General features: G+C 44.9%; 1 protein-coding gene across 1 annotated transcript; it reads right to left on the bottom strand.

Moving 5' to 3' along the window:
- Positions 1–663: 663 nt before the first annotated feature.
- T265_07305 (hypothetical protein) lies at positions 664–26,294 on the bottom strand (the record flags this gene model as incomplete). The annotated part of the gene is made up of 10 exons (XM_009172792.1): positions 664–1,255; positions 2,381–2,454; positions 6,201–6,506; positions 6,706–7,027; positions 9,365–9,648; positions 9,741–9,829; positions 13,945–14,205; positions 16,848–16,925; positions 17,823–17,879; positions 26,016–26,294. The coding sequence occupies 10 exons, from the start codon at positions 26,197–26,199 to the stop codon at positions 1,084–1,086; spliced, it is 1,827 nt and encodes a 608-aa protein (XP_009171056.1).
- Between the last annotated feature and the right edge of the window lie 737 nt (positions 26,295–27,031).

Genomic DNA, 27,031 nt, shown 5'->3' with positions numbered 1-27,031 from the left:
GACGACGACCAATAACAACGGCATCGCATGTGTTTTGCACGGGCATGGTGAGTTCGGGTATTTTTTCGACGGCTTTCTTGAGCGTGCAGCAAAAAATTCCATTCATCAAAAGTGAGCGTTTCAGATATCCAATATCCATGTCTCACTTATGCTGGTGCATCACGTAAAAAACCGTAAAGTGTCGTTAGAAGCCAGTCGTCTTTCTCACTTAACGATAACTTAACACGAAGTCATCTACCTATATAACGATCAAAACAGTGATGATGACTGGGAGCTTTGTAACCGGAGTGCATCGTTCGGCTGTACTACTTTCATTCGGACTTCGATTAATTACTGCTCCAACCAATAGTGCTGTGCACATAGCCAAGGCTATGTTCAGTTAAAAAAAGTCTACTAACGGTGAGAGTTTGAGCTTATCAAATGTGAGTTGGTAGTCCAGTAGTGGATATGGATGAATGTCGTAAAATGGTCGTCCGGAGGACCATACACTCGAAACTATTTACTCTATGGATGGGAGATTATCGTATCTTTGTTATTGTTATTTCCTCGAGTAATACGGAGGTGGGTTGGAACAATCAGATGCCCCAATAAAGTCACAGAACCGTCGTACGCAGAGACAAAAACCATCGCTTCAGTGTTTCAAAATATCAAAATAACAACACGGTTTGCACATCTTAAGTCGAAGAAAACGGGTGAAAAAAACGACCGGGGGACAAAGTAAGAGAGTAACAAAACAGTGTGTTGGGCGTGGGTTTTGCACAAAAGAAAACACAACGATTCGCGTTTTGGAAAAGCTCCAAGGAGGAACGGTGTTGTAGAAAGACGGGGTCCGATCGATCGGTTGGTGCAATGAGCCTGGGTTTTCCGAACCTGGGAAGCTGGCAGTACTCGGATAAGATGCAACAATGTTCGGCGTCCGAGTTGCACTTCTTTAAAATAAGGCACTTTAAACAGGCACATGGCGATGCCCCAATCCAAACTGAACGTCAGAGCAAAAGCGGGTCATTTGGAATAGGCATTAAAAAGCGGGAGAAAGTTTTTTTACATGTGTGCGCGGGATCGCTCAATCAACTTCCAGTATGTTCAAGTGTCAGCTTTATTATTAACCACATTTGTGTGCAGCACATTCGGGGAGCTAGACTGTAGTTGGCGGATCATCTGTCCCTGTTTTCGAACTGTTCGTGTGAGTTGTTTTACTTGCCTTTTAAGACGAGCCACTTCAGAAGCCAGCATTTCAGATGGGGAAACATCGGAGCTTTAAAGCAATCAAACAAAAATTAAGTGAGGCATGATGATAAATGGATAAGAAGATGTAATACAAATTCATGGCACGACACAACTACATCTTGCATAGGTTCACGGAAATATCTTAAGAGACGCACGATATCCGGCGTCTATTTCCAAATCTTCGCAGAAGAGCCAAGCTTTGAGGACGAGTGGGGACGAATCGAAGTGTTTAGTGCCTAACTGCCATGTCACCTGAAGAAGTTACGAGGGTTGAGATACTGACATATTGCCCAGGCCCAGACAGGAGTCGAGACGCCGCGGTTGGGTTTTCACCACGGACTTTCCGATCAGTAAGTTCGAGCTCAGGTTTAAAGTAAAAGTTTCAATGCTCTCGATGCAACATTACCGCTCACTGAATCAAATATACATGTACACGGAAACTCAAAAGTTCGCCTACAATCAGACCGTGTATTGCACTGCCAACTTTCGCCTTGCTTTGCTACAGTGCTCTTTCACTGCATGTGTTGTAAGTTGATTATCCAAAGGGAAAACTGACAGTTTGATTTAAGGCGGGAAAATGCTGAACACTACAGGTTTGATCAATGCCTAGCGGGGAAAGCTATTTCAACCCGACTTGTTTAGCGAGCAGAAAATCGATGGCCATAAAAGCGCCTGCTTGTGGACCATTACAATGGCCTACGAAAAATATCACCCCAGCAATGGCGAAGCACCTACCCATTGCTTTGCCAGTTATGGCCGGGTAAAACTCCCAATCACCCTAGAAGTGTGCGACAATAGGAACGGTATGAAGCTCACAAGTTAGATTACTCCCTCTGTCACGGTAGCAAGGCGAAATGAGTGAACAGAGTGGTATTTAGACAGAATCCGTTTTCATGACTAGAACACTTGCACACGCAACGAATATGAGCTCCGTCTGGAAGAAACAGGTATCCGATGCTTTGTTGGATGTGGGTAGATGAAACTTTAGGAGAAATGACAAACTGATTACCCATTTCATGATGCAGCAAAGTAAGATACCTAATGATGGATTGCGAAACTGGGAGTTTCATAAAAAACAAATAGTACAAAACACAAGGTTCACAGCTGACGCTTTATTGCAAACACTTGTTTATACGTGACTGACAAAACATACTTGACTTTTTTGGTTGCAACATCGGCGCTTCCTCCACTGGGTAAGGTTTCAGACAGTTCGATTTCACCGGGGCACTGGAATACAGTAGGAGGATAAACACGAGAATCGCATAAGCAGCCCATTTCGCCTTTTTCATAATTCGGACAAGTTAAATGACTACGGTATGGTTCCGTACTAAGGTTCACAAACGGAGTAGAAATGCAGCGATCAATACGACAATTGGGTGTACATAGACTGTTTTTCCCAGTTCGTTCCATGAATTACTTTGTCCACTGTATTCCGGCCCTAAAAACCTCACCATGATCCAAGGACAGAATACCAAACCTTTAAAAGAGAACTGAGGATTTTGACAAGCTTTGCACTACTAATGCCCAACAGGTTGTTCTTACTCATATGTCCTGCTCGCCAGATAAATTAATTTCCGCCAGGATATGGCCAGCCATGACATTCGAACGCCAGTCTGAGGTCCACACACACACACAATTCGGGTACAGATCAATAAACTTAATAAGCTCTCCGGGAAAGAATGCATCACAGCAAATCATGAGATGTGCCTCAAAGTCCAAATCCACCAGTGCTTGGTCTAGGTGTTTTAGTCAACGCCTTGAAGTATTAGTGAGTTGATTCACCGGTTCAACTGTCTGTTTGTTAATTCGGCAATAATGAACCAACTGGTTTGGGTGATCACGTTGTCAGTGTGCTTGGCCATGCCGCGTCATGGGCTAACAGCTCCACTTTCAAACCAGTCAGCAAGTAGGCTCAGTCGTCCTGGTAGATTCAAGTTGGAAGAAATCCCAGTTTGGAATCCCAACTGTGCAGTTCACCGACCCGAAAGAATATGATACGAAAGCCAACCCCTCACTTTTAAAGCAGATCCAACTTCAAAGGGATCGGTAATTGACTAGTACACCCACTCTAGTTATGTTCAACGGCATACCATGGATGATATTCTATACGTGATGAAGAGGTACGACCAATCGAACGGCTCACCTAGAGATGACAGCGAATAAAAAAACAGAATGATTTCAAGAGCACGGAAGAGCGCAAAAAATTGTTACGATTCGGGTTATTTTGTACACCAAGGAGTATCTCGCTATCCAGCAATGATCCTCTGATAATTGTCATTGACAGTAACATCAGATGAGAACATCGATACTTTACTGCCGTACAAACACGTCAATTTATTTCAATAAAGCTTATAATGGAAACAAAAAATGAGACAACGAGAGGATCCTACGGCTAGCTCCCCCCCCCCCCCAAAAAAACCACAAGTATCTACACATCAAACAGTCAGACAACCTGGATGGAAACTGACAGCATGAACGCTGACATTCGTCAGTCACTGTATCGTTTTCTGTTCCCAGCCAAGCACATGGGGGTCACGCGAACCCCATCCCGAGCATCATTCCATGTTTATGCCCGTCGTGATAGAAGGTAGCTAATTTGACATGTACACAACACATTGTTTCATAAACTGAATTGGCCCATTCAGTCATAGATCACAAAAGAATCACCTTGACCGACTCCGACGGGTGATTCCTATTTGAGCAAGGATCACCGGAATTCGCTATGGAGTAATTCAACAAAATCCATCGTTCAGCCGCAGCACCTTTCCGGTGCCTAACTGCCATGCCACCCGAAGGTTGCACGAGGGCTGGGATACTGCCCAAGCCTAGACAGGGGAAGTCGAGAGGCAGAGGTCGGGTTCGAACCACAGACCTTGCAGTCAGTAAATTCGCTCAGCAAAATTCGATTGGCACGAAACAAGCGACTAACGAAAATACAGTCAATTCCTCCGGGAACTAGCATATGATGCACGTGTGGAACCCAAGTTTTCATCCTCTATTTATGAGTAGACCACTGTTAATCAGAAGTGTCCACCCGGCCTCCCACATTACTATACGTTGGACCTGGCTACCAAGCGCGAGGTTTCCCATTACGCATAGATACAGCCTTCCGAAGTGACGATCATGTGCTTGATCCCGCTATCCATTCCGCGCCACGAATCGACCTATGTGATGCCATCCGTGTCCAACCGTTTTTGTTTTTGAAAATAACATTCCAGCGTGACCTGGTGTCAAAAACCGTTCAAATGTTGCGGTTTTATGTCCTTTTGTGAGTTTTTTGGTTTCGGTGGTGATCACCTACCGGTAAGCCATTCGGTGACAGAAGAGCCGAATCGAGAATCCAGCCTTTCCCCATGAAAGACCACGCCGTTGGGGCTGTAGCACTTTCGAGCGCCACACCATTACAGACAAGCATCCGTCTTTTGCTTCTGTGTTTGATGAATGGTCTAATAACAATAGATCACTTCTCTGTGAATGTTGAGTAAACTGAGCACCGTCTTTCGGCACCGACTCGCAGCTACAGAGTGAAAAGTCATGCTACAGAACGCGAAGTCCCTGGATATATTCTTTGCAATTCAACGAGAAGTACTGGATGTTGTGATGAGATCTACACACTTCGGTAGCTGCATTAACTCTCACGGCAGTCCGATTAGGTCAATACGCGAATCACGTGGGCAGATTTGCGTCCATTGTGGCGTCAACAAGGCATGTCACAGGGTGACGTGTACCAGTAAGGGCAGTGGTGTTGTGTGTTTATATGACATGGCCTCTGCAGATTTTTGATCACTGATGCATCAGAAGCGTCGGTGGTGTCAGATGGCCTCGACGAATTAGTAACGATTAAATTGGAAAACAGATATTTTATTCTTCGACAGGCACTTCAGTCGACGAAAACATCCGAAATTTATTTGTCGAACTTTACAACTAGATCGCAAACGTTTCGTTAACAGTCGAGAAGACATCCTCAGTGCGTGATACATTCAGCCGCGCACTGGTGATGTCGCCTCGACTGACGACGGAAAGCCTACAATCAGACTGCGAAGCTCGCCGAACAAACAAATAACCAGGAGGAGCAACACTGCCAACAGGACCTCCACCAGGGGACTAAAACCCCATTAAACCTAGTCTGCCCTTTTCGATTATACTAAGCTTCCCAATCTAAACACTTCTACCTGAGAGTGGAAATGACTACTGATAGTGTGCAATGACTCCCGGTATTACTAACGTCAAGTGGACTGAACTAACCTAGAAGAGATAGTCAAAACGAAGGTGCTATGCGTGCTGTCAAAATTCTCACGCCTGTACAGCATGCAGACTCATCCTAGCTGGACGATGGACGAATAGTTTAGATGCAGTCAGCACATAATTAGTGCTTCAAGCCATATACTTCGATACAACTCCACACAGTCACCTTCGCTATTACCATTCAGGAGAAGATACGGTTGGTCTAATGGTCCAGTACACTGAACCAATTACGATGGTTTATGCATAACTACCTGGCTAACACCCGGGGTATCTTCCAGATGAGTGCGATGGTGACGAAGGTAGACAGGGTCCGTATCTATGCATGAACGATATAGATACTTTATGATTCCACCTTTAACGGAAAAGTGCAGCTTGGAATAACCACAAGAAATCCCACTGACTCGAGGCGAAACGTCCGGACGATGTATGCCAGACCAGCTTTGGTGGTGGCCGGAGCCGAGGCCCTCTACGCAATAGAACAACAACACATCGATTGGACGCATGCGTCGCGAGCTGGCTACGGAGCAAACGGAGAAATGTCATGATTGGTCGGGATGTCAGCCAATCAGGATACCGGATTTACGGCTCTGTGATTATCGCCCTTCATGAAGCTTCTAGCGTTACTTTGTGGAAAATTCCGTGATTACACCATGAATAAATGTGTAATAACCTCTTTTGACCAATAAAAAGTTATCTCAACAACCATGCACAACTCAAAAGGTACATACCAATCGAGAATAGAGTGACTGGTCGTTCCGTTCTGTTGAACATTCCTCTTTAACTTCTGTAGATTCGCAACCGGGAGGTATGGAACGCACATAGGTATCGGAATCTAGCTTATGAGAGCCTTCCTCGCTCGAGGGTCGATTGCCATCCGGCACTTGTTCACGTTGCTTGATAATTCGATCGAAGGCGGCTAGCTCCTCGGTGGTATACTGCTCCATCGAATCTGACTGCAAATGAGCGACCCCAGCGTCTGGATCAGGATCGACTGCAACGGGATGCACATGTGTTTGATTTGGGAAGTTGTGGTCCTGTGAAAATGGTACAGATGCGCAGCGGGGAGTGGACAAAGAAAGGGTACACAAGTGGATGTGTTTTGGCTGAGTCAAATGGCTTTGTTCAACTGATTTACAGCGCAACTTTAGCGGAGAAATTTAACTTGATGGTTTGCCGACAAACTTAATTCACGGTCGAGAAAAAAAGGTCTAAGGGATAACTTTGAACACTTACCACAGGATTAGTAGAACAGCCTGCTGCTGAGGTTGCATTAGATAACAGGGCCAACCATGTTGCTATGAGATTCGAGGCAGCGATGGCTGCGGGAAGTCCAATTACAGTTTTGGAGGAGGGTAAGAAGTTTCCAATGATGGGTGGATTAATGGGATGGTTCATTCCAGTCAATATAGTCAACTCTCGTGGCACGGGTTGCTGATCGGGGATTGCGGCGGTGCCAGCTGATGTGACCGGTACATGGACGTCCTTCGGTTTATCCTGACAGGAATTCTCTGAGATCACAGAGGAAGACGAGCTTCTGTGCGATCCTTGGACAGAACTACAAAAGTGTACAATATGAGCAACCATGAAGTGAGGAAGCGGCCAAATCATACATGGTTTCAGACCAAATATGAGAAATAGATCATTTGAAACCAACTGACAGCACATAGACTCCAAAATGACGTGTAAAAGGTGTATAGAACCATGGGAAGGACGCCAGTCAATCCGATATAGTGATGCTTTCAACAAACGAGATCTCAGGGGCAAACAGACGAACCAAACAGTGCAATATCGACATTCTTCCTAAGCGAGCAATAGAATATTTCTCAAGAGCCGTGCTTCAGAGAAGCAAATTGCTTACGCACCCAAGTGAGGCAGTCTGTACGATAAGTAACAGTATAAAATGTACAAGAATGTATTTTATGGGAAAATACGGTGGGAAGTGATGGATTCTAGCCGTATCGCATGCATTCTGCATTGCGGTAGTCTGTATCCGTTCGTTTCTACACATTTTTCACCAGCTTTCTCGAAAGTATAGCAGAATTTCCCATTTCACCCAAAGTGAATGCTTGAGATTTGCATTACTGGTGAATATCCACGACTCACACATACTATGAGTCTGTCTAATTTTCGTCCGCTCCAGCCCTTTTGGTTAGGAACGACTGGTTTTCTTATTTATCTGAACTGAAATAGGAAGCACCAAACAGGATAAGTTGCTATGATGACGTATTCCCATAAAGTATTCCATACGTATTACAAGCGTCTTCCTATCCTCCAGATGTGACTTCGAGATGTGAAAGAGATTAAGAGGAGTTTAGGTGTTGTAGATACGGTTCAGGATGGGGTCCCATAATCCTCCTCCTGATTTTGGCTAGACACATTGCAACAGATGACGGCTAACCAGTGCCAGTGGCGGTTCCTTTCAAGATTGCCCAGGTGAGCGTCTCAGGGAAGAGATACCTCAGAATAGTTGTGATAGCACGATGCCCCTCCCTCTCCACTCTTTTCTCGTATTTAAGTTTACGGTTTTAAATATGACTTGAAAAACGATGTGCGACGTTAAAGCAGCTGTCAACACTGATGTTGCAGCCTACGGTGATAACCATCCTTGAGCTGTATTACCACCAATAGGCGACTCTCTGAAATGCTCGAAAGTATGACGTTGCGCGAGCTAAATCGTCAGCTACATCAAGCCAAATATTGCCATAAAAATAATATGACGACTTAGCACATGAGCTATGCTTTCGACATGAACTTTTTGGAGTCTTTGACACTCAACTTCAAATAAGGGTAAATTGAATTCCTATTGTGTCGTTTCTTTTTGGAAGGCAAATCAGTCTGTTGAGGAATGGGGAATTGTTTCCGCTTCGGGTTCGGGAGGCTTACTGTGAGGGGAGAAAAGAGGTCCCTGTCCCCAGGTCAGCTCACTGTCGGTTTCACCCTTCCTGGGACTCATTAGATAGGCGTAGTACTCGGGTTTCCATAAACTTTATTCTCTACTTGTAGTGAGATAGGCCCATTTAAAAATAAGTTGGTGTGGACGGGGGACTCAACTGAATAGCACATAGTGTGATGTGTTCAGAATATATACTGCTACACCTCGAATATTGCACCAGTTGAACAACAAGGTAGCGTTTAAGCAGCACGTTCAGTTGAAGAATACCATTTGTGATTCAGCTGAGTCCCTAGTTAACAACGCACTAATTTTCAAACGAGTGTATTACGCTAGACTTTGGCTCTCCTCATGTGTTTTCACCTGATTGTTTTGGTTTGCCACTACCTGTTCCCGAAAACCACGCCATTCCTGTTTAATTAAGCCAAATCAGTTCAGTCGTAACCAGAAGAGCTCTCGATTCAAATGGAAAGATCCTCAAAAACCTAGCATAATTTGATAATGAAGTAACACTTGTGTCTCCCGACCATTCTTTAAGGAGACAGCAAAATATATGTCTTCGTAGAGAAGGAAGTGCAGACGCTTCTAAAGAATGAACACGACAAGTTCTGAGGGCACTCAATGCTTGGGTGGGTGGGATTACTGCACTCTACTACCAAGGGGTATTATAGGAGGCTAAAAAACATCGCTCAGCTGTAACACCCTTTCGGTGCCTAGCTGTCATGTCACCCGAAGGTTGAACGAGGGCTGGGATACTGCCAGGTTGCCCAAGCCTAGACAGGGGAAGTTGAGAGGCAGAAGTCGGGTTCGAACCACGGACCTTCCGGTCAGTAAGTTCAGTAAGTAGAGAAAACGGTAACAAAGGCTTCTATTCACTGGGTAGCCAGATTAACCAACACGCCTTTGGCATCCGACGCCCATCAAGACGAGAAACGTTTGGTTACCGACGTTATTCTGGCGGGAACGCTCAGTTTACAGGAAAATGCTGACACAGGACCTTACCTTGATTCACAGTCCATAGATTGACTGATTTCGGCGTTCGATTGAAGGAGTGTGGTGTCGTTGCCACCCGGTTCTTGTGAATGATGTACTTTCAGTAAGACGGTTGAAGAGGATGAATTAGGCGAACTTGACGGACTGTGAAGGAACAACGGTTCCTCTTGTAGGGAAGAGGTAGCCGAAAGATCTATTGAGATAGGCATCTGATGACTGTGTCCGATTGAAGATGCAGTAGGCATGTTGTAACAATATTGACAACGACATCGGGATGTACAGCGAACGCGCGCCTAAGTTTATAATGGAGAGCACAGTTATGTGAACGGGGAATAGCAATTCCTGTGGTAACAACATGAGTCCATGAAAGAAAAAGACAACTTACCTCGTAACATTCACAATAGTTTTTCAGACAACCAGACCGCTTACAATTACACCCGCGAGCATGAACAGTTGCATTTTCTAAGGAATGTGCTACAAGAGAGAGCAAATTGTAGTGATTGAACAAAAAATTATATGAAAAGGGTGCATGGAAAATAAGAAAAAGATTCTTTGAGATATCCTTGTTCCAGATAACATCAATTTGGAGTGACAATTTTGGACAAGTCTCGCCAAAGACTTACAACAACGCTTATAGAATTGGCAGTTGCTCATTCATGGTTTAGCGAGCTTTGAAGTCAAACGGACAGCAGGCTGACATCTCTTCTAAATTTATTCATTAAAAACTGTGTCGATTTACCCTAGCGCACAACAGGCAATGATGTATGCAGTCCGCGTCGAGCCGCCTGTGCTTTCACCGGAAAGCCCTGTTTTCGATGTAGGCGGCAAGGGATAAGGCCGTACGGTGAGCAGGAAGGGGATGATTTTAAGGTCATCAGCATGCCCAACCAATGTATCCAATCGTTCAGCTGCAGCACCATTTCGGTGCCCAGCTGCTACCCGAAGGAAGGCCGAGAACTGAGATACTGCCAGGTACGATAAACTCAAACTGAGACCAACATAACAGAACGTGATACACTGCTCAAAAAATCGATTTTAGATAGAAATGAAAACGTGCAGAAAAAAATAGCAAATCAAACCAGACACACTCGACGATGCACCAAATAAGTCTCCTAAAGGTCTGAGTGAACGACAAGAGAGAATTCCACTGTGATCCTAATTTAAACTTGCAACAGACGTCAACTACTAATCACAAGGGGCGAGATGCTCCAAGTGGTTAGAGCGTGGATTCACTGACTGGAAGGTCCGTTGTTCGAACCAGACCTCTGCGCCTCGACTTCCCCTGTCTAGCCTTGGGCAACCTGGCAGTATCCTAGCCCTCGTGCTTCCTTCGGGTGGCATGGCAGTTGGGCACCGAAAGGGGGCTATACCTGAGCGATTATTTTACTAGTCACAAACGATCGGCATATTGTATTTTTATACATGAAAACTGTACCGAGTTAAACTGTCCCAAATTGTCCTAGCTCAGTTACGCAGAACATCAACGGAGATGCCAACCGTATGCGCGCAGTGCATGGTCCAAAAAGCCATTGGAAAGCTGACGACAGATGTTTTAGGTATGATGCAGAACTGAGTGGATCTACCGTACATTTAAAAAATGTTTAATTTCGGGATGAACGACTTGCGGGAGTAGGCGTTCGTCGTGCGTGTGACTAGTGCGTGGAAACAAGGTTAAGTCCTTGGACTGAATCATTGTCAATTCTTTGTAATAGACGACCTGCTCAAGGGTTCATACAAGCTAAGCAGCTGGAGACGTGCTATTTGCACGTCATCGCCATCAACAACAATAACAACAATAACTGTAAAAACAACGTGCTTGCCGTACAGTGGTTATAGGTGCCACAGTTTCGTTTGCTAATGATTTGAGGAGATGGGGTAGATAGCTACGCATTGCAGGCGGTAACTGATAGGATCGATGCATCAGTGGCCTTTCACTGGGTAGATTAGGAGGGAAGGTACGCATTGAAGGCAACAGCTTAGATGCATGAGCGTCACTACAGGCGCTACTGGTCCGTGTCTGACGGTGTCTCTAACCAGTAATGTGTCCCGTCCCGGGGTCCCCATGCAGGGAGATGGAAATGACCAGCGCAGCTGAGTTTGTTGGTAGTGGCTTTTATACTTCGCTGCCAAATCGCTGTTTGACCTCCACTAACTCGTTTCTACCCTTCGTGTGATTGTGTGAAAAGGTTTCTTCGAGGAAGTCGGTCAACTGACATACGGAACACGTGACCCAACCAGAGCGCCCCATGGAGTGTATTGTATTGTATTGTTATAATTCCGAAGTTGCTCCCACAGCAAGGCACACGCGGCCCCTCTAATGATGAACGGAGTGATGGAGACAGAAACGGTGTTGACATTTTCTTGACAATCGATGAAGCGGAGCACCATTGTAACAGTGAACGATATTCAGGAACCATGTGATTAAATCACATTTGACATTCCAACTTCACTTTCAAGTGTATTAGGGGTTCTGTGTACAGTGTAACTTTTGAACAAATGGCACGCTGTATCCACAAAACAGGAAGGCTGACACTTTCAAACACAGAAACGGATAGTCCAAGATAAAAAAATTACGACAATATCATAACTGAATAGGTTGATCAAATGAATCGTACAAGAGGAAGAAACTCGTACATACAGATATAAATGATCTGGATACTATGTACGATGCTCACTAGTGAGAGCTATTCCTGAAACACCTTGGTGTCCTTGTTACTGTGAGCTCTCGAGAGGGAGCATTTATTCGTAAACTTCAAGGAGAATCGAAAACCCAAAGGCTCTCAAAATCTCCTCACCAGATCGCGACGTTAATGGCTGAATCACGCAATGAAAACGGTAAGTTGCGCAAACGAGACAGATAAAAGCAATAAAACGCTCCGATTAGATTGAAAAACCAGGACCTCGTTGGCTGGTTTTCCCGACATTGAGTCATAAAAGGAAGGACTAAGGTAAACTGGGGGCGCAACAGCAGCGAGCTACCAACAGTTCGACACATTAACAGGGTTTCCGAGTGCATACCGCAGGATTTTGCAGGCTAATCGACATAGCTATGAAGTGAAATTGGGCTGCCCCCAGTATGTCGATCGACTTGTACAGACAACGCTTATTGCAGCTTCCCGGATGATCACATGACCCGTGTTGATTAGACGCAACAGCAACTGGTTCGGTTGACCCCATTATCAGTCCGGAAGATATATGCCTTCGTTTTCTTTTGGACAACTGTCTGCTCATTTACCCAATATATTCTTTTGCATAAAACGAGAGCAGCAAACTGTGGCCAAAAGCGGAGAATCCGCATTTGCGGAGTAACGACAAACAAGGACCTACGTTTTGCTGTTGTAAACGTTTAATGGAGTATTCAGTGTAGGTGCTTCGCAATAAGTTCAGCCGCTGGGTCACGGTTGAAAGAGACTACTGAAAACAGATATCCACTGTGTCAATACCTGATTCCATGTTTCCTGAATGGATCGCTCCGCGTAGTCGTCCTCTCGGAAACTGCTGGTCGTTTGTTACCGTTCCTGCTCTGATTCCCTTCCGTAGCAAATAATGGTCACAACGAGTACGGTGTTAGCTTGCGCCTATGTTTGCAGCGGCAAGTCTATTTGAATCGGTCTAGTGACCTATCCGAAATGGCTTGTGGTACATCGACCACGCCCTACTATCGTCAAAACTGCACACCGAACAAACTAAACGCACTGGTAGTTACTTCATCTGCTGTCAACTGAACGCGTGTGAGAAGAAGGGAATTGTTCCAGCAATATTCTGCAGTAATTGAGCCGGAACACTCCACCCCTATGTAGAAATACCCAATTACAAACAAGACAACCAAATTCGGAGCAACGTTCCGTTTGACCTGTCTCTTGCTAAATAAACAAACAGATTGAATTACACTCATTCAAAGCAAACCAAAAACACGAAGGGTGGCCACCAGTATGTAGCTGAATTCAGCTCACATTACCTTTTCAGACTGATCTTATAACAGGTCGATTCTCTTGGTTGCTACAGCACGAGACCGTTGGTCTTTCGATTGGATTATCAAGGTTACATATCACAGAACATCGAATGACCGTGTACACATACGCTGTAGGCCACCGACAAGTATGGCACCTAGCTCGAAGCAGTGGGACAAAATCGAACCTATGCAAAGAAATGCACCATCTGGAAACTGCAAGTGACGGAATAAAAGCGCAGACAGCCTTGTGCCACTCAATTTTCGTAAAATATTGATGACATCCGCATAACAGCCATGGCTTCCTTTAAACTTTGTGCATAACCTTACAATGGCGTGAAATTGCGAAGCCATTTTTTTATTCCGGATCAGCTTAGGAGGGAATCTCCAACTAAGCAATACCTCGAAGTAATTCCTTGAATGTTACCCGGACAAACCACGAAGGGGAGTAAGAGATGCTAACTTAGAACACAAATAGCGCAAGGGAAAACGGCCATGTTTCCGCAGTTGGAAACGCTCAGACATGCAAAATGAATTAATCACTTGCCTATTTTCGACTGAAACGCGTCCGGTTTTCGGTTGACAATCCGCATAATGGCTTTTTGCCGATAGTTTTCGTGCTGAGCCAAATTATAGCAACCAACACAACTGCAGTCGGAACAGAAGACACCAGCCGCAAAACACTCGCAATACAACTTTAAGCAAAACGACCTGGAACAGGAACATCGACGACTGGTAAGCACTGAGTCTTGTTGCGGTTTGCTCTGAAGTGTTGCGTGTGGTTTCAGCGGGTGCTGGATCGGACTCTGAGAAGTAGATATCGTACTGACTGGCGGTCGAGGAGCGATCGGTTTCGCGGCGAATGTTGGCGGCAAATCAGGTGGTTTGGTTGCCGGAGGAACTATCGTGAACAATCGGAAATTCGGTCGAACAGGGTTTAGAGGGTACAACGAGTCTTATGAAGAATCTGGCTTAACAATAACGGAACTGAGGAGAGATAAACGCAAGGGATCAGCCAGTTTGACATCTTCCGGGAGATGAATTCCAACATCCGTGTACCAGGCTGTGGAAACATAACTGAATGTCTCTTGACATAAATATACTTTGACTAAGTGTGTCACTCAGTATCAGTGTAAACAAACATAGTCTAGGGCGATGGCCCGTAGGAAGATACGAAATCCTGTGGGAACAAAGTTGATGGATATTCACTCTAGACCGTCCCAAAAAGTGGCAGCTTGCCGGGGAGTTGCTTTCTTGGAGAGATATTGTAAGTTCAAATTTGTTATAACGTTTTTGTTTTTTTGAAGTATCAATAACCGACACGTTCACAGACAGAACCCTTCACTTCCAACTACAAAAAGCAGTGGACGGACGAAATTCCATTAGATGTTTGCTCCCGTATGGTTGGCGAAACGGAGCGAATTCCTGTGGACGAGAACCTTGCATGCTGAAGTACTGAAGTTGTAAGTTACGGGGAGCAGCGCATTGGTTTGGGTCTACCTTCCACTGGCTTTGTATTAGCCACTGTTCCCTCTGACTGACGTCTTTCATTAAAGTTTCTGGTGTCGTGTTCACAGCACATCTTCAGCAGCTAGTGTTGAGTTTATCACCTCATTTGCCTGAATTTAACCTCCCGATGCAGGGGAATGCCAAAAGCATTACATGTTACTGAAAAGCGCACGACCATACTCGACGCACATTTGAACAGATATCAAGTGACGCTGGGCACATCAACTGCGAAACACGAAAATTTGAAGGATGTTCAGTAGCGGTCAGGTAGCAGAGTAGTCATTTTACGTTGATGTTGTTCATTATCCATTTTAATTACGACCAATTCAGTTGTTCTATTTCAACCACCATACTACAGTTGAACTCCGCGTGCATCACTTCTGAATTTCGGAAATTTATTGAAGGCGAAATGGAACTCAGTTTCATTAGGCTTGCTGCACCAATTCAGTCCTAACTATGCATGGGTGCAGGTGACACTTCTGACCAGCGCAGCGGAAATAAGTAATATCAAGCAACCATGAGAGGAATGGAGTTGACGGTGGTGATAATGCAACCGTCAAATGAAGCAAGGGGAAATTTGCAACGGTCACGCCAAACACTGATTCGGATGCCTTCTGGTTTGTGATGGAATTATATGCTTACGTCATGCTCTCACGGTCGTGCTCACTGCCAAAACGGACAAGAATACTTTGGGGATTTTGCACGTTCAGTAAACACGTCGGATAGCGAGAAAATATGATACAACGGATGACGCGTGCCAGCAACGATAGACGAATACCACCACACGTGTATTAGTCGGAGAGCGTGGCATAGCGTCAACCTTCGAACTATGGGTGTGTTTCAGGTAAACCCACCTACTCTGGGCACAGTACCCAGCGCGCTGTTCGTTGACACGATCATCACTGAGGAAATTTAAAGTGACAGTGGTTTGTGATACTCTTGAAGCCGTTATGGAAACGCATTGGGGAGAGGTGCTTATTGGCAAAAGTCCATCAGGGTATGGACACAGGAACGAGTGGATGCGCACTCCTGAAGCTCATTTCGTTCCGAACTGTCAACTGTCCTTCAATCCGGACAAAGCATCGACGAGGGCGTGGCATGGTTAACTAGCAAGAAGGCATTGCAAGCTTTCTGAACCGGAGAAATGAACTCTGAGTCGCAGCTGTACGCTTTAAACAGTATTTATGTGTGGAAGAGGGAAAACGCCTGGGACATTCAATAACCCTCACATATTGCAATCAAGCTACTTGAAGGCGCTGTGAGATACGTCAGTCCCTATTGTCTAGGAGACTAAGAACGAGTTTCAACGACTAAAACTGGACGAAATGGCGACTTATTGTGCACTGTTTCATTTGGCTTAATTGCCTTTGATGATGACATTTTCAGGCTAAAGTCTGTTCCATGGGCCAAGTCACGTCCAATCAAGAAGGGTTCACTGAATTAACACTAGGGTATAGCAGCTATTCATTGGACATTTATCGTTTAGTGTAAAGCCGGTTTAATTGTGAGAAACATTTCCACTGTGCTGTTCTCCTCTTGAGGAGTAAACTAAACTTGGAAATAAAAAAAACTTCCCGTTCGGTTATCAGGGACTGATTTTCTCGCCCGAAGTGCCCAAGCTCTCTCCGCTTTGAAGGTCCCGTGTGTGCGTGCGTGCATGTGAAAGCGATCGGCACTGTGTTGAGTGGACCAGCATTCTTCACTTTACCGATACCAAAAGAATGCAACCAAACAAGACGATCTAACGGACTTCAAAAGACCAACTTTCGGATAACAAATTTGATGTAAGAGATTGAATCACAAAACTGGGGTAATTAAAAAACGACCAAATGAGTTATGCAACACTGATTGGGACGCTCTTACCACAACCTCCAAATAGCCGGATGCCAAGAAAAGTCCTGTCTGAATGGCTAAGCGGATGAAATCAGTCAACCGGTATGAGGACAAGGAGCTGCTAAAACCTACCGAGATCTATGTAGTGTGAGGGGGCGAAAGAAGGAGAACTGGGAAAAAAGCAAATACAAGTAAACCTACGTTCAACTTTTAATCGCGCGGTCTTGCTCGGATCATTGGTTCCCCGCGAATCCTGGTCCGGAGCTAACGGGCGCTTGGCTGAAACAGGGAGAACGAGGCGTGTGAGTAAAACGAACATGATATAGTTTCGTTAGGGACTTGTCATTCGTATAAGGTAGCAAAATGAATGTAGTTGGCATCACGGTTCAGGTGACCTTGGCACTAAAAGTGAATCACTTATCGAGACTACGACTCCAAAATGACTAATCTAAATTGGTATGAGCAGCAGGTCAGAGACAGAAAGTAGCGATTACATCACCTTTGACAGATCAAGAACGCACACTCGAAAGCATAAACTTCGATAGATTTTGGGAAGTTCGTTTGACACGTGATGCGGGCCGGAAATCTATCAAGCGACGAAATATGACTACAAACAGCGGTGGACAGGACGAGATCTTCGTTCAGAACAGCTGCTGTTTCAGCCAATTCGTAAGACCCACTTAAAGTCATTGATGTAAAATACCTCGTAAGTCTAAGATGCATTCACGCTGTCGAAAACCGAGGGGAAGCAGTTCACCACAAGAAAATGAGTCCGTCTCTAGTGCTCTTGGGGATAGGTTCTTCACCGTTTCTTCATTTCTGAATGGTATCGTTTTACATAAAACCTAAATCACGAAGAGTGAAATGAATGACACTATTCGAAAACGCTGAATGATAACGATTATTGTTAGTAACTTTGTAAAGTTCCGGCCACCTTCATCTCTATTGTTGCGATCTGAACGGATAGATCTGGATGGACCGACAACGCACAACAGTGGGGAGGTTGGAAGCTGACATCCGTAGGATGTGCGATCGACGTTTATCAAAAGACTACAGGAGAGAACAGTGTTACCAACAACGTTGCCCAGTTTGAAGCGAGGACCACGGTAGACCGATATTGCGTTTACACGGCCAGTATTTTATGTTTAAAGAGTACACAGCGAGCAAATCACTTACTGGACCTGGCGGTTCGCGATTTCGGAGTTGTATTTGTCTGGTTCATTGATTTTGTATCTGAAACAGACAGATACGTGAAAAAAGTAGTGAATTACTTCGTCACATAGCCTCATCTATGATTAACGAAACGCAACAAATGAAGCTCGGGAAAATGGAACAGGAATTACTGTGACTAAACCATAATCTGGTAGCATTATTCTAGTGGATGAAGTTGACGATCAGCGAACAAACTATAGTCTATAAAGACAACTAGGATGGGAGGTAATACACATATCGTTCAGCTGTAACACCCTTCCGATACCCAGCTGCCATGCCACCAAAAAGAAGCACGAAGGCTGGGATACTGCCAGGTTGCCCAAACCCAGACAGGGGAAGTCGAGAGTTGGGTTCGAACCACGGACCTTCCGGCCAGTAAATTCGCGCTCTAACCACTTGAGCCATCTCGCCCCAGGATTATGCGTACTCGATAAGGCTCTGGTGCACTGTTTGAACTACTAATCGGTGACATCCGACTAGTAGGTAAAGACACGGGAGTTGGTGTCACATTCAACTACAACAAATGGTAGGCAGAAACCATTGCACTCAAACTGAATTGTCTGAGACCTGATAACTTACGGATATACGGAAAATATGTGTACTCTCTATCGATTGAAACACAGCAAGTGATCAGCCCGGGTTTATATCAGACGTCCCGGTGTGATCGCTAACATGTGCTCGACCATCTTTATAGTCTGACGCTGAGAAATTCAACGCATGGGTTGAACCGAAGCCTCCGCAAATGATATCAATCGTGATGTAAAAGAGATAAAGAATTTCGAAACTGAAGTGAAACTGCCCAGTGTTTACCGAGCCACTCTGAAACGAATTTTGAACCTGATGATAATGGGGCAAATGTTGTCCCATCCATATGCAAAGCTCTAAGAGAGAGGGCAATCACGTAGAAGATTCTATTTTCCAGGAAAGCTGATGGTACGGCAAACTGACAATAAGAAATAACAGTAAACAAACGTTCGGGTGTAACAGTCTTTCGGTGTCTAGCCACCATGCCACCCGAAGAAGTACTAGAGCTGAGATACTACCAGAATACCCATGCCTAGACAGTAGCAGTCCAGATACACGGATTGGGTTCGAGACACGAACCTTTCGGTCAGTAATTTAGCGCCTTAACCACTGAGTTGACTGACTGACTGGCATCAAATACAGGAATAAAGATTTCCAGTTTTCAGTGGGGAAGAAACGCGTGTTCTAAGAACAGGCTCAAAGAGAGGCTGACAATCGAGTGCTCATTTTCCCAACTCTAGCATACCTGCGTAGCAGTCTTACCCGGCAGTTGTCTGCAAACTGATTTCATTAAGGAGAGAGAATGACTTTTTGTGTTCCGGACGAATGAGGAAAGCCGTGCCTGCATTCATCAACAGACAGGTTTTCCAATCCACGGATGAGAGACCATAAAATGCTAGAATTCAAGGCAACCGGGATTGGGAGGCGAACACGCTGATCACATTAGAATCTTCGTCGCTGTAGTTGAAGTGTCCAGCGAAGAGAGGAGACTCACAGGGCCTCAGCCTATCCAGGCGAATCGTACTTGATCAACTATTCACAAAGCATTTCAAATCTTTTCGTAAAAAGCCTACCAGCAAATCAACCCGAAGCAGGGAATTTCGTTCCGCAATGTGCTCACCCAAAATATTTTCGAGAAACCATAAACAATTCCTTCGATTGTTGTTTACAATTAGCACTACCGAGTCTACTTGGATGTGAACCCGTATTCATTTCGCCGTCTGAACCTGGTTGTACTGGAAGGATCCAAGTTATCGAGACTACTGAATAGTTCCATCTTGTCCGACTTGAGCGGAGCAGTCAGCAATAGAGGACCCACTCAGAAGGAGCAAACAATGTAAAAACCTAGCTAGTTATGTTGCAAAACAGGGCACATGAGGTGCTCTGTACACGAATTCAGCAGCTGCTCCGGTTGTTTAGAGTGCTGAACATTTCTTCCACTGACACAGTTTGTACATCACGGACACAATCAGCCTGATCAGAAGATAAAATCGGCTTCAATAGAAATGTCGCATAGAAAAACGGGATTCGAGATAATCCTAACGAAACGCGTGTACTGGAAAGGGAAGTAATCCCAGGAGTCAGCGATCCCCATTGATGAGTGACGATTCTGCCTTCGTCAGTGCACACACAACCGTGTCCAGCGCGGCGGACGAACCAACATTCAGTAGTGCTTTATATCATGCACGAATAGGAACTCGAGATAGCTCAGTGGTTAAGGTGCAAGCTTAATGATTGCGACTGCTCCTGTTTAGGCTTCGGTAGTATATAGTTCCTCACGTTTCATTCAGGTAGCTAGGCGCCGCAAGGCAATACAATCAAACAATTATCATTTATTGTTATTCGTGCGCAAGTGTAATTAGGTCAATCAGACTGCACACCAGCAGATCGTGGCTGTTTCGGACTGACGAGATGCAAACGCATATACTCCACGTTGCGAGGAAAGAAATGCATCTCAACTTTGAGTACAAATCAAGTCAGTCCTACCAGAAAGGTGCTGGATGTGTTGAACTCCTAGTCAAATAATTCCCCAACTTCTGCCTTCCGTCGAGCGTGAAACATCCCATGTGAAAACAACCAACGATAACGCAAAAAACTCAACAAGAGACAGTGAGTCGGGAAAGATGGATGAAAATGTTTATTTCAGAAAGTGAATTGAAAGATAATCGTGTCAACTGTCGTGTCGAAGGATGGTCTAAGCAAACTGAAGCGAGATGTTTATCACAGTCTCGATTTCGCACCAGTCCCAAAACACATCCGAACGCTAGTAAAGTAGAAAGAATCAAGAACAATTGAAATACTTCACCTGGTCATATAGTTTCAATTTCATTTTGGAAAAGTCGTGGACGTCTGGCACGTGCAACCCTAGAAAATACAGATGTCGGAGCTTTCAGCCTGCAAGGATTTCCCCTATATTTAAAGCACGGATGACTGACTGCGTTAAAAGGTTCAGCCTAACCTCTATAACTTTTACGAGAATCGAACCGTTTAGAATCGAGGCACAGTCAACGGAGGACAAGACAAATAGAACATGGGGTTGACAGGATCCCCGAAACTGTGCACAAAGAAAGGCAAAACCAGATGTGGCCTGTCAAAGATTAGTGCGCCTCGTCAAGATGTATTGCGATGTATCGAACATTGTGTCAACTGAAACACGCAACGGCTTTTATGCAGCAGATTCAGTTGAAGGATATCACATTGAGTCTCTCGTTAAAGCTAACTTAGTTTGCAATTGAGAACTGCGCTAATTTGCCTTCAAGTAAACATAAGACTGGCGGGAACGCTGGGACTGCATCTACTCGATAAACCCCAAGAAGTACGAAACCTGTCGTGAGCTGTCGGAGTTTTCAGTAACCTTATGATTGGTATGCTTGGTACGGACAATGTGATTAACGCACGTGAGAATAGGGGATTGCTAATAGCCGCAAGCTCGAATCCCACACCTTACGATCAAAACATCCTCAGTGATCAACTTATTCAACGATGTGTTTTAGCAACTGTGCTTGAAAAAGGTAGGAAGAGAAGAAAATGCATTCAGAAAACACACAAACAGAACCAAACTTGCAAATGACGCGAGACAAAGTTGAAAAATCGATGACAGAGCAGTGGATTGGTGAAGTTCATGGAAAATCAATAGTTCTCGGCACTATTTGAATTCACAGCCAGAAAGCACAGACAGTCAGTAAACGAACACATGGAAGATATGCGAGCGTACGCACAAACGCACGCGCGCAACACATACTAGCACATAGGTTAGATAAATAGACGGCATCCGTATTTGCGTATTGGATAAACGACAGCGATCAATAGAATCAAACGGCAGCAAAAGGACCACGAAATATCAACTGGATTGAACTTAGCAATCCACCAACCCAGAATTGTAAACACAGCAACAGGGATGCCATAGTCAAAGGGGTCAAACGGTAAAGCAACCCAAACTCTATGAGAAAAAATTGACCGATTGGAAATGGTGGGAATTCCTGTGTACTCATCAAGATGGATAATGCGTATAAAACCGATTGAGTGCTTTGAACGGTTCAGAGATGACATACCAGCTATGATTACCCAGTGTGACGTAATACCATGTGGAGAAAAGACAGGAGGTACTGCTACAGGCCAGGAAAAGAAGACAGAAATAAAACTAACGAATAAGAGTTTAGGAAGTAAGCTACCAGTGCACTGTATACGAATCATGCTACCAATCTCGCTCTAAACATGCTTCGATTTAATCACAAGACATCAGTTCGGTTATGATCTCCACGTTTTAGCGGTGAAAATGTGTAGTGATGTTACGGCTGTGTGCACTGATCAAGCAGGACCTGAAACGAACACGTAAAACAATGGATTTCACTGCAGTGGGTATTCAACATAAAAACACCAGGAACAACCCCCAGGGTCGAACAGGAACGAATGTGCCATCTGATTCCAGAACTGAATCACCTTCCGCGCGTTAAGTACGACCGGCCGGAACATCCATAACCTCGATGTCTGCTCTTTACAGCATAGTGCCTAACGCTGTGATTTGAGACAAGCCACAACCGGAAGTGGGGAATGCAGTTGCTAAACATTAAGATTGCGACGTACCTCATTGCTCACACCTTGAGTCACGCTCAATCGTGGCCAAATGCAGTCAACTAGGACAGTGCGTTGGAATATACAGGGCCAGAACCAAAACACTTTCCTTGGAAGTGTGAAAGCAACAGTAACACAGTAGAGAACTTGAAGGGAAAAGTGAAGGAAGTGATAGCGATAAGATAAATACCCTTCAACGAAGGTCACTGACAATGCTGGACATGGTTCGAGCCTAACCCCGGCATCTCGATTGTTCATTCCTAGGCTTCAGCAATCTGATTATCTCGACTTTCGTGGTACGTTCGGGCGACATGGCAGCTAGGGCATCGGTGGAATGTTAAGGGTGAAGGGTTATTCTTACGGATTCACCCTATTGCGAACGTTGTCAGAGGCCTTCAGTGAAGTACAGCTATTTCATCTACTTGAGTCGCATTCATCCTTATGGAGTTCGTCAGTCGGAGTCCTATCAAATTCCACATTGAATTGAGGGTTTTGGCTGCTCACTTTTCGAATTGCCATACTCCGTGCGACCTCTAGCCAACATCGAGAGTAACGTAAAAAGCACCGGCAGTAGGATCGGTCAAATGCTCAATGTGTGGTCAGGGTACGACTCACTGGCGAGCATTATGCGTGACGTAGTTACTATACTGAAAGTAGTGCGGCCATTGACATCCCAACGAAATTAACGAGAAAAGTGCAATTCGCACCACCTAGGGATGATGGATCACGTATGTGTCTCGTCTTAAGCAAATGAACTGACGGTTCTCTCCGAACCATGTCTGGACTTGCTTGGATATTCTTCTCAAACGAAGAAACAGTGACGGTACAGCGAGGGGTTTCGCTTACTATGAAGCAATCACAAACTGATATGGGGTCCGTAAAAAAACTCGAGTTTAAATACATGCAGAAAATCAGCTGTTTGGAAATTCCGGTAAAGGTGTGGCGTCAGGTTGCCAAATGTTGAACTCAACACCGTGATCCATCATCGAATACTGACCACATGCGCAATTGAGATCTGACGTGTAGCCTACAATCTCACTCGAACAAGTCAGCATAAGTGGTCCATCCTGTCTGCTCGTCTATGGTCATGTTTTAATCACACCAGGATAGCAGAATAATTCCGCGTTCCATCGCCCAGTCTGCGTCACAACAGACTATTGGCACACACTAGGATATTGGGCAAAATTACTTGGCCCTGTGGAAAAGAACGCAGTGTGCATGAAGCCTCCTGAAAGGGGTGCTGACATTTAATTCCAACAGAAAAAAACTGAGAAAGATAGTTGATCTGATATAGTAACAGTTAAGAGCAAAATTCGCCCACTAAATGCAAACCAACTGATAGCCATTAAGTGGAGACTTTGGTCGCGGAGTGTATTTTCGAAACTTGTAACCTTCGGGTATCACCGAAAAGCCTTTATTTAAGTACAGGCATGTGTCGGCATTTATGCACATCTTGCCACAAATTCTCCGGCATGAGTAGCCACAGTAAACAATATACACGGGTAAGGCTTATCCTCCAAAGGGAACCGGCAGCAACTGAGCAACGTAAGTAGTTATGCTCATAACCTAATGCTGAGGTGGACGGTAGAAATGCTTGAAAAAGACTGCCCAAGGCAATAGAAAGGTTTGCGGTTTGACTTTAAAATTACCATATGATACTGGGATTAGCTAGGAGTTTCCTTACCTACTAGCAACAAGGTGGTTTTGTGGAAGTCATGTGAGGCCTAGAAAGAAACTAGAACGATCAAATCCGGGCGCAACATCAAGCCAACAAGCAATCCTGAACTTTAGTCAGACTGTTGGTGAACAGGTTCAAACTGTCATAACGCTGATAATAAATTGAGCTTTGTCATTATCTTTTCAGTGGTTTTGACAGATCGTCAAATCCGTATGCGGTGATTAATCACAGGATGTGGGACAGATATTTGGCTCAAGACTGCGAATCCACAGTAGCGGCTTCCATTTTGATAGCTCATATCCCGATTGGTCGAGTGAATTTTTGCGGGTGCATGAACATCAGAGCACAATTGAGTGATCGTTATCATCACAATACAGTTATGGGATACGGAAAAACTGGCATCGGGCACTGGTGAAGCTGTGAAAGATTACGATGCTAATGCAGATGATAGTGAAACTGATGACTAAGAAGAGCTGAATCACGATTATCACAAGCAGCAAGCCTATCTGGTTGAAGTAGTTACACTATATAGAAGAAACTTGATACAAGGATGGACGAAGAAGGCTCCATGAACACAAAACCATTTCGAGAAATACACTCATTTGCAAATGCGACGTACCTCATTGCTCACACCTTGAGTCACGCTCAATCGTGGCCAAATGCAGTCAACTAGGACAGTGCGTTGGAATATACAGGGCCAGAACCAAAACACTTTCCTTGGAAGTGTGAAAGCAACAGTAACACAGTAGAGAACTTGAAGGGAAAAGTGAAGGAAGTGATAGCGATATCAGGTAGGCGCAGTCCCCGAGTTTTCGTCAACCTTTTGATCTACTTGAACATGTTTTCCATACTACCGCGGATAGTAGATTAGCCCCAAGAAGGGCGAAACCGGTCGTGGGCTGTCGAGGAGTTTTCAGCAACCTTGTGAGTAGTTTCCTTTGTGGAAACAGAACAATTTCCATTAAATTACCAAACTAGAGCGAGTCGCAGGCGCAAGCCCTAACTTGGTGGTCGGACCGTCCCGCCTAAATAAGAATTACGATCAAACCTAGAAACTAGTTCACTGTGCTCGTGAGGAACATCTATACAGGGTGTGCGCAAGAAATCAATTCAAAACCAGTGAAATTCTATCAGCTGTGGAGACGAAATTACAAACGAAGAGGTTGGTCTATGGACTGGTTATTGAGGGGCTGCGTAATACATTCTGCGACCGAGGTGCGCGCACGGACAATACTTTTCACCATAGCGGTACCAGTAGTGTACGAAAAATGACCGTTTTGGTAAAACGAAGATTGGTGACACCAGAAAACAGATCAGAGTATATAAGAATGCGCACTAAAGGAGCTGAAAAGCAACGAAAGTGATAAAGAGAGACGGCTGAGTAAAAAGGGCGCCACAGAGTGAGGTTTGATTAGCATATACCGCCCATCGCGCATGAAATCTAAGTAAACTGGTTTGTCAAGCTGTTGCTGAGCACATGGATAAAATTTTGACTAGTTCGTCTATTTCCACCTCGGGGTAGGCACCAGTGTATAGTCTGCGCATTATCATAGTGTTCAACCGTACTGTCAGCCGGGTTACAGGCTGATCAGTAGTGTCTAGCTAGAACATCATATTCTTCTGCGGAATTGTGGCAGAGAAACAATGGTAATTCCTCTCTATGTGAGGGTGCGCCCATCGATCTTGAACACTTTTCAATGCTGCTAACGCGCAGAAAACCCCAGGGGAGCGTACCCAACGATGGTCGACCAACAGTTAATTCCCCCCCTCTCTCTCTGGGTACTTAGTCGCATTTAGCCTCGGTGTCTTTTAAATACATGAAACAGTATAATACAAATGACAGAGCCAGGTAATGACAACAGTTTGGAATTACGAAAACCTACTTGTGTCGTCCGACTGTTGCGCGGTCATCCGCCGAAGGATCTCCATCACCTTACGATTGACTTCTTCCTCGTCTTGCATTCTTTTCAAGGATTTCGAGTCGTGCGTTGGGCGATAGTTGGAATAAGACGATGGACAAGTAGACGATGTGAGGAAGCGAGTACCAACCGTACTGGTTTCGGTCATTGCTTTCCTGACCGAATCACTAGAAGACTGAAGTGGACGAGAAGGTCAATGAGAAACGAAATGAAATTCACAGAGCGGACAAACGGTATTACTTCATTGTCACAGGACAGAACAGAAACAAAATCCTGGCTGATATGTCACCGGTAGGAAGCACAGGGGCTAATATAGTGTCGGGTTACCCGGGTCTGAACAGAATCGGTCGAGATACCGAGGTCAAGTTCGAGCGATGGGTTTTCTGTTCAGTAAATTCGTGTCTTAACCACTGAGCAGTCTCGAGCTCACCGGTCTGTTGGCACGACCAAAACTAAGTTACTCTTCTATGGGGGGAAGGAAAAGAGTGTGAAGAAACGAAGTCCGCAACCATTCCGCGTCACAGCCTGTTTCTCGACAAGTGTGACTTAAATAGTTGTCCGAAAGGGTAAGAAGTAACGTTCAAGGGGTTCCTCTGAGACGAGCTTGCATAGGAGTGGACTACAGAAACCCCAGCACTTCACTTGATAAAGTACGGGCTGTTTAACAGATATGATCGTTTTTCACTTTTTATTACTGAACTGAGCGAACTGCGGCCTCCTGTTCAAACCAGGTGAGGACCTGGTAACGGTCGCGGTAACATCACCGGAGGATCTAACGACGTCCTCCTAGGGAAGGAGCGGCATGCGTTGATACCTCCAGACGTTCAAAATGGAGACATGAGAATGTGCTCCACATCGCACTAAAGGAAGTAAGTCTTTGAGCATCATCAACATCATCACTGTCAGCTGTAATAACCGCGTACTCGTCGTACAGTGGTTGCAGCTGCCGCAGTTTCGTTCACCGATGATTTGGGGGAGGG

This window comes from Opisthorchis viverrini (genome assembly GCF_000715545.1).
Source record: "Opisthorchis viverrini unplaced genomic scaffold opera_v5_165, whole genome shotgun sequence".
NCBI lineage: Eukaryota > Metazoa > Platyhelminthes > Trematoda > Opisthorchiida > Opisthorchiidae > Opisthorchis > Opisthorchis viverrini.
The sequence above is the reverse complement of the archived record's forward strand: the minus strand, read 5'-3'. Positions and strand labels throughout refer to the sequence as shown.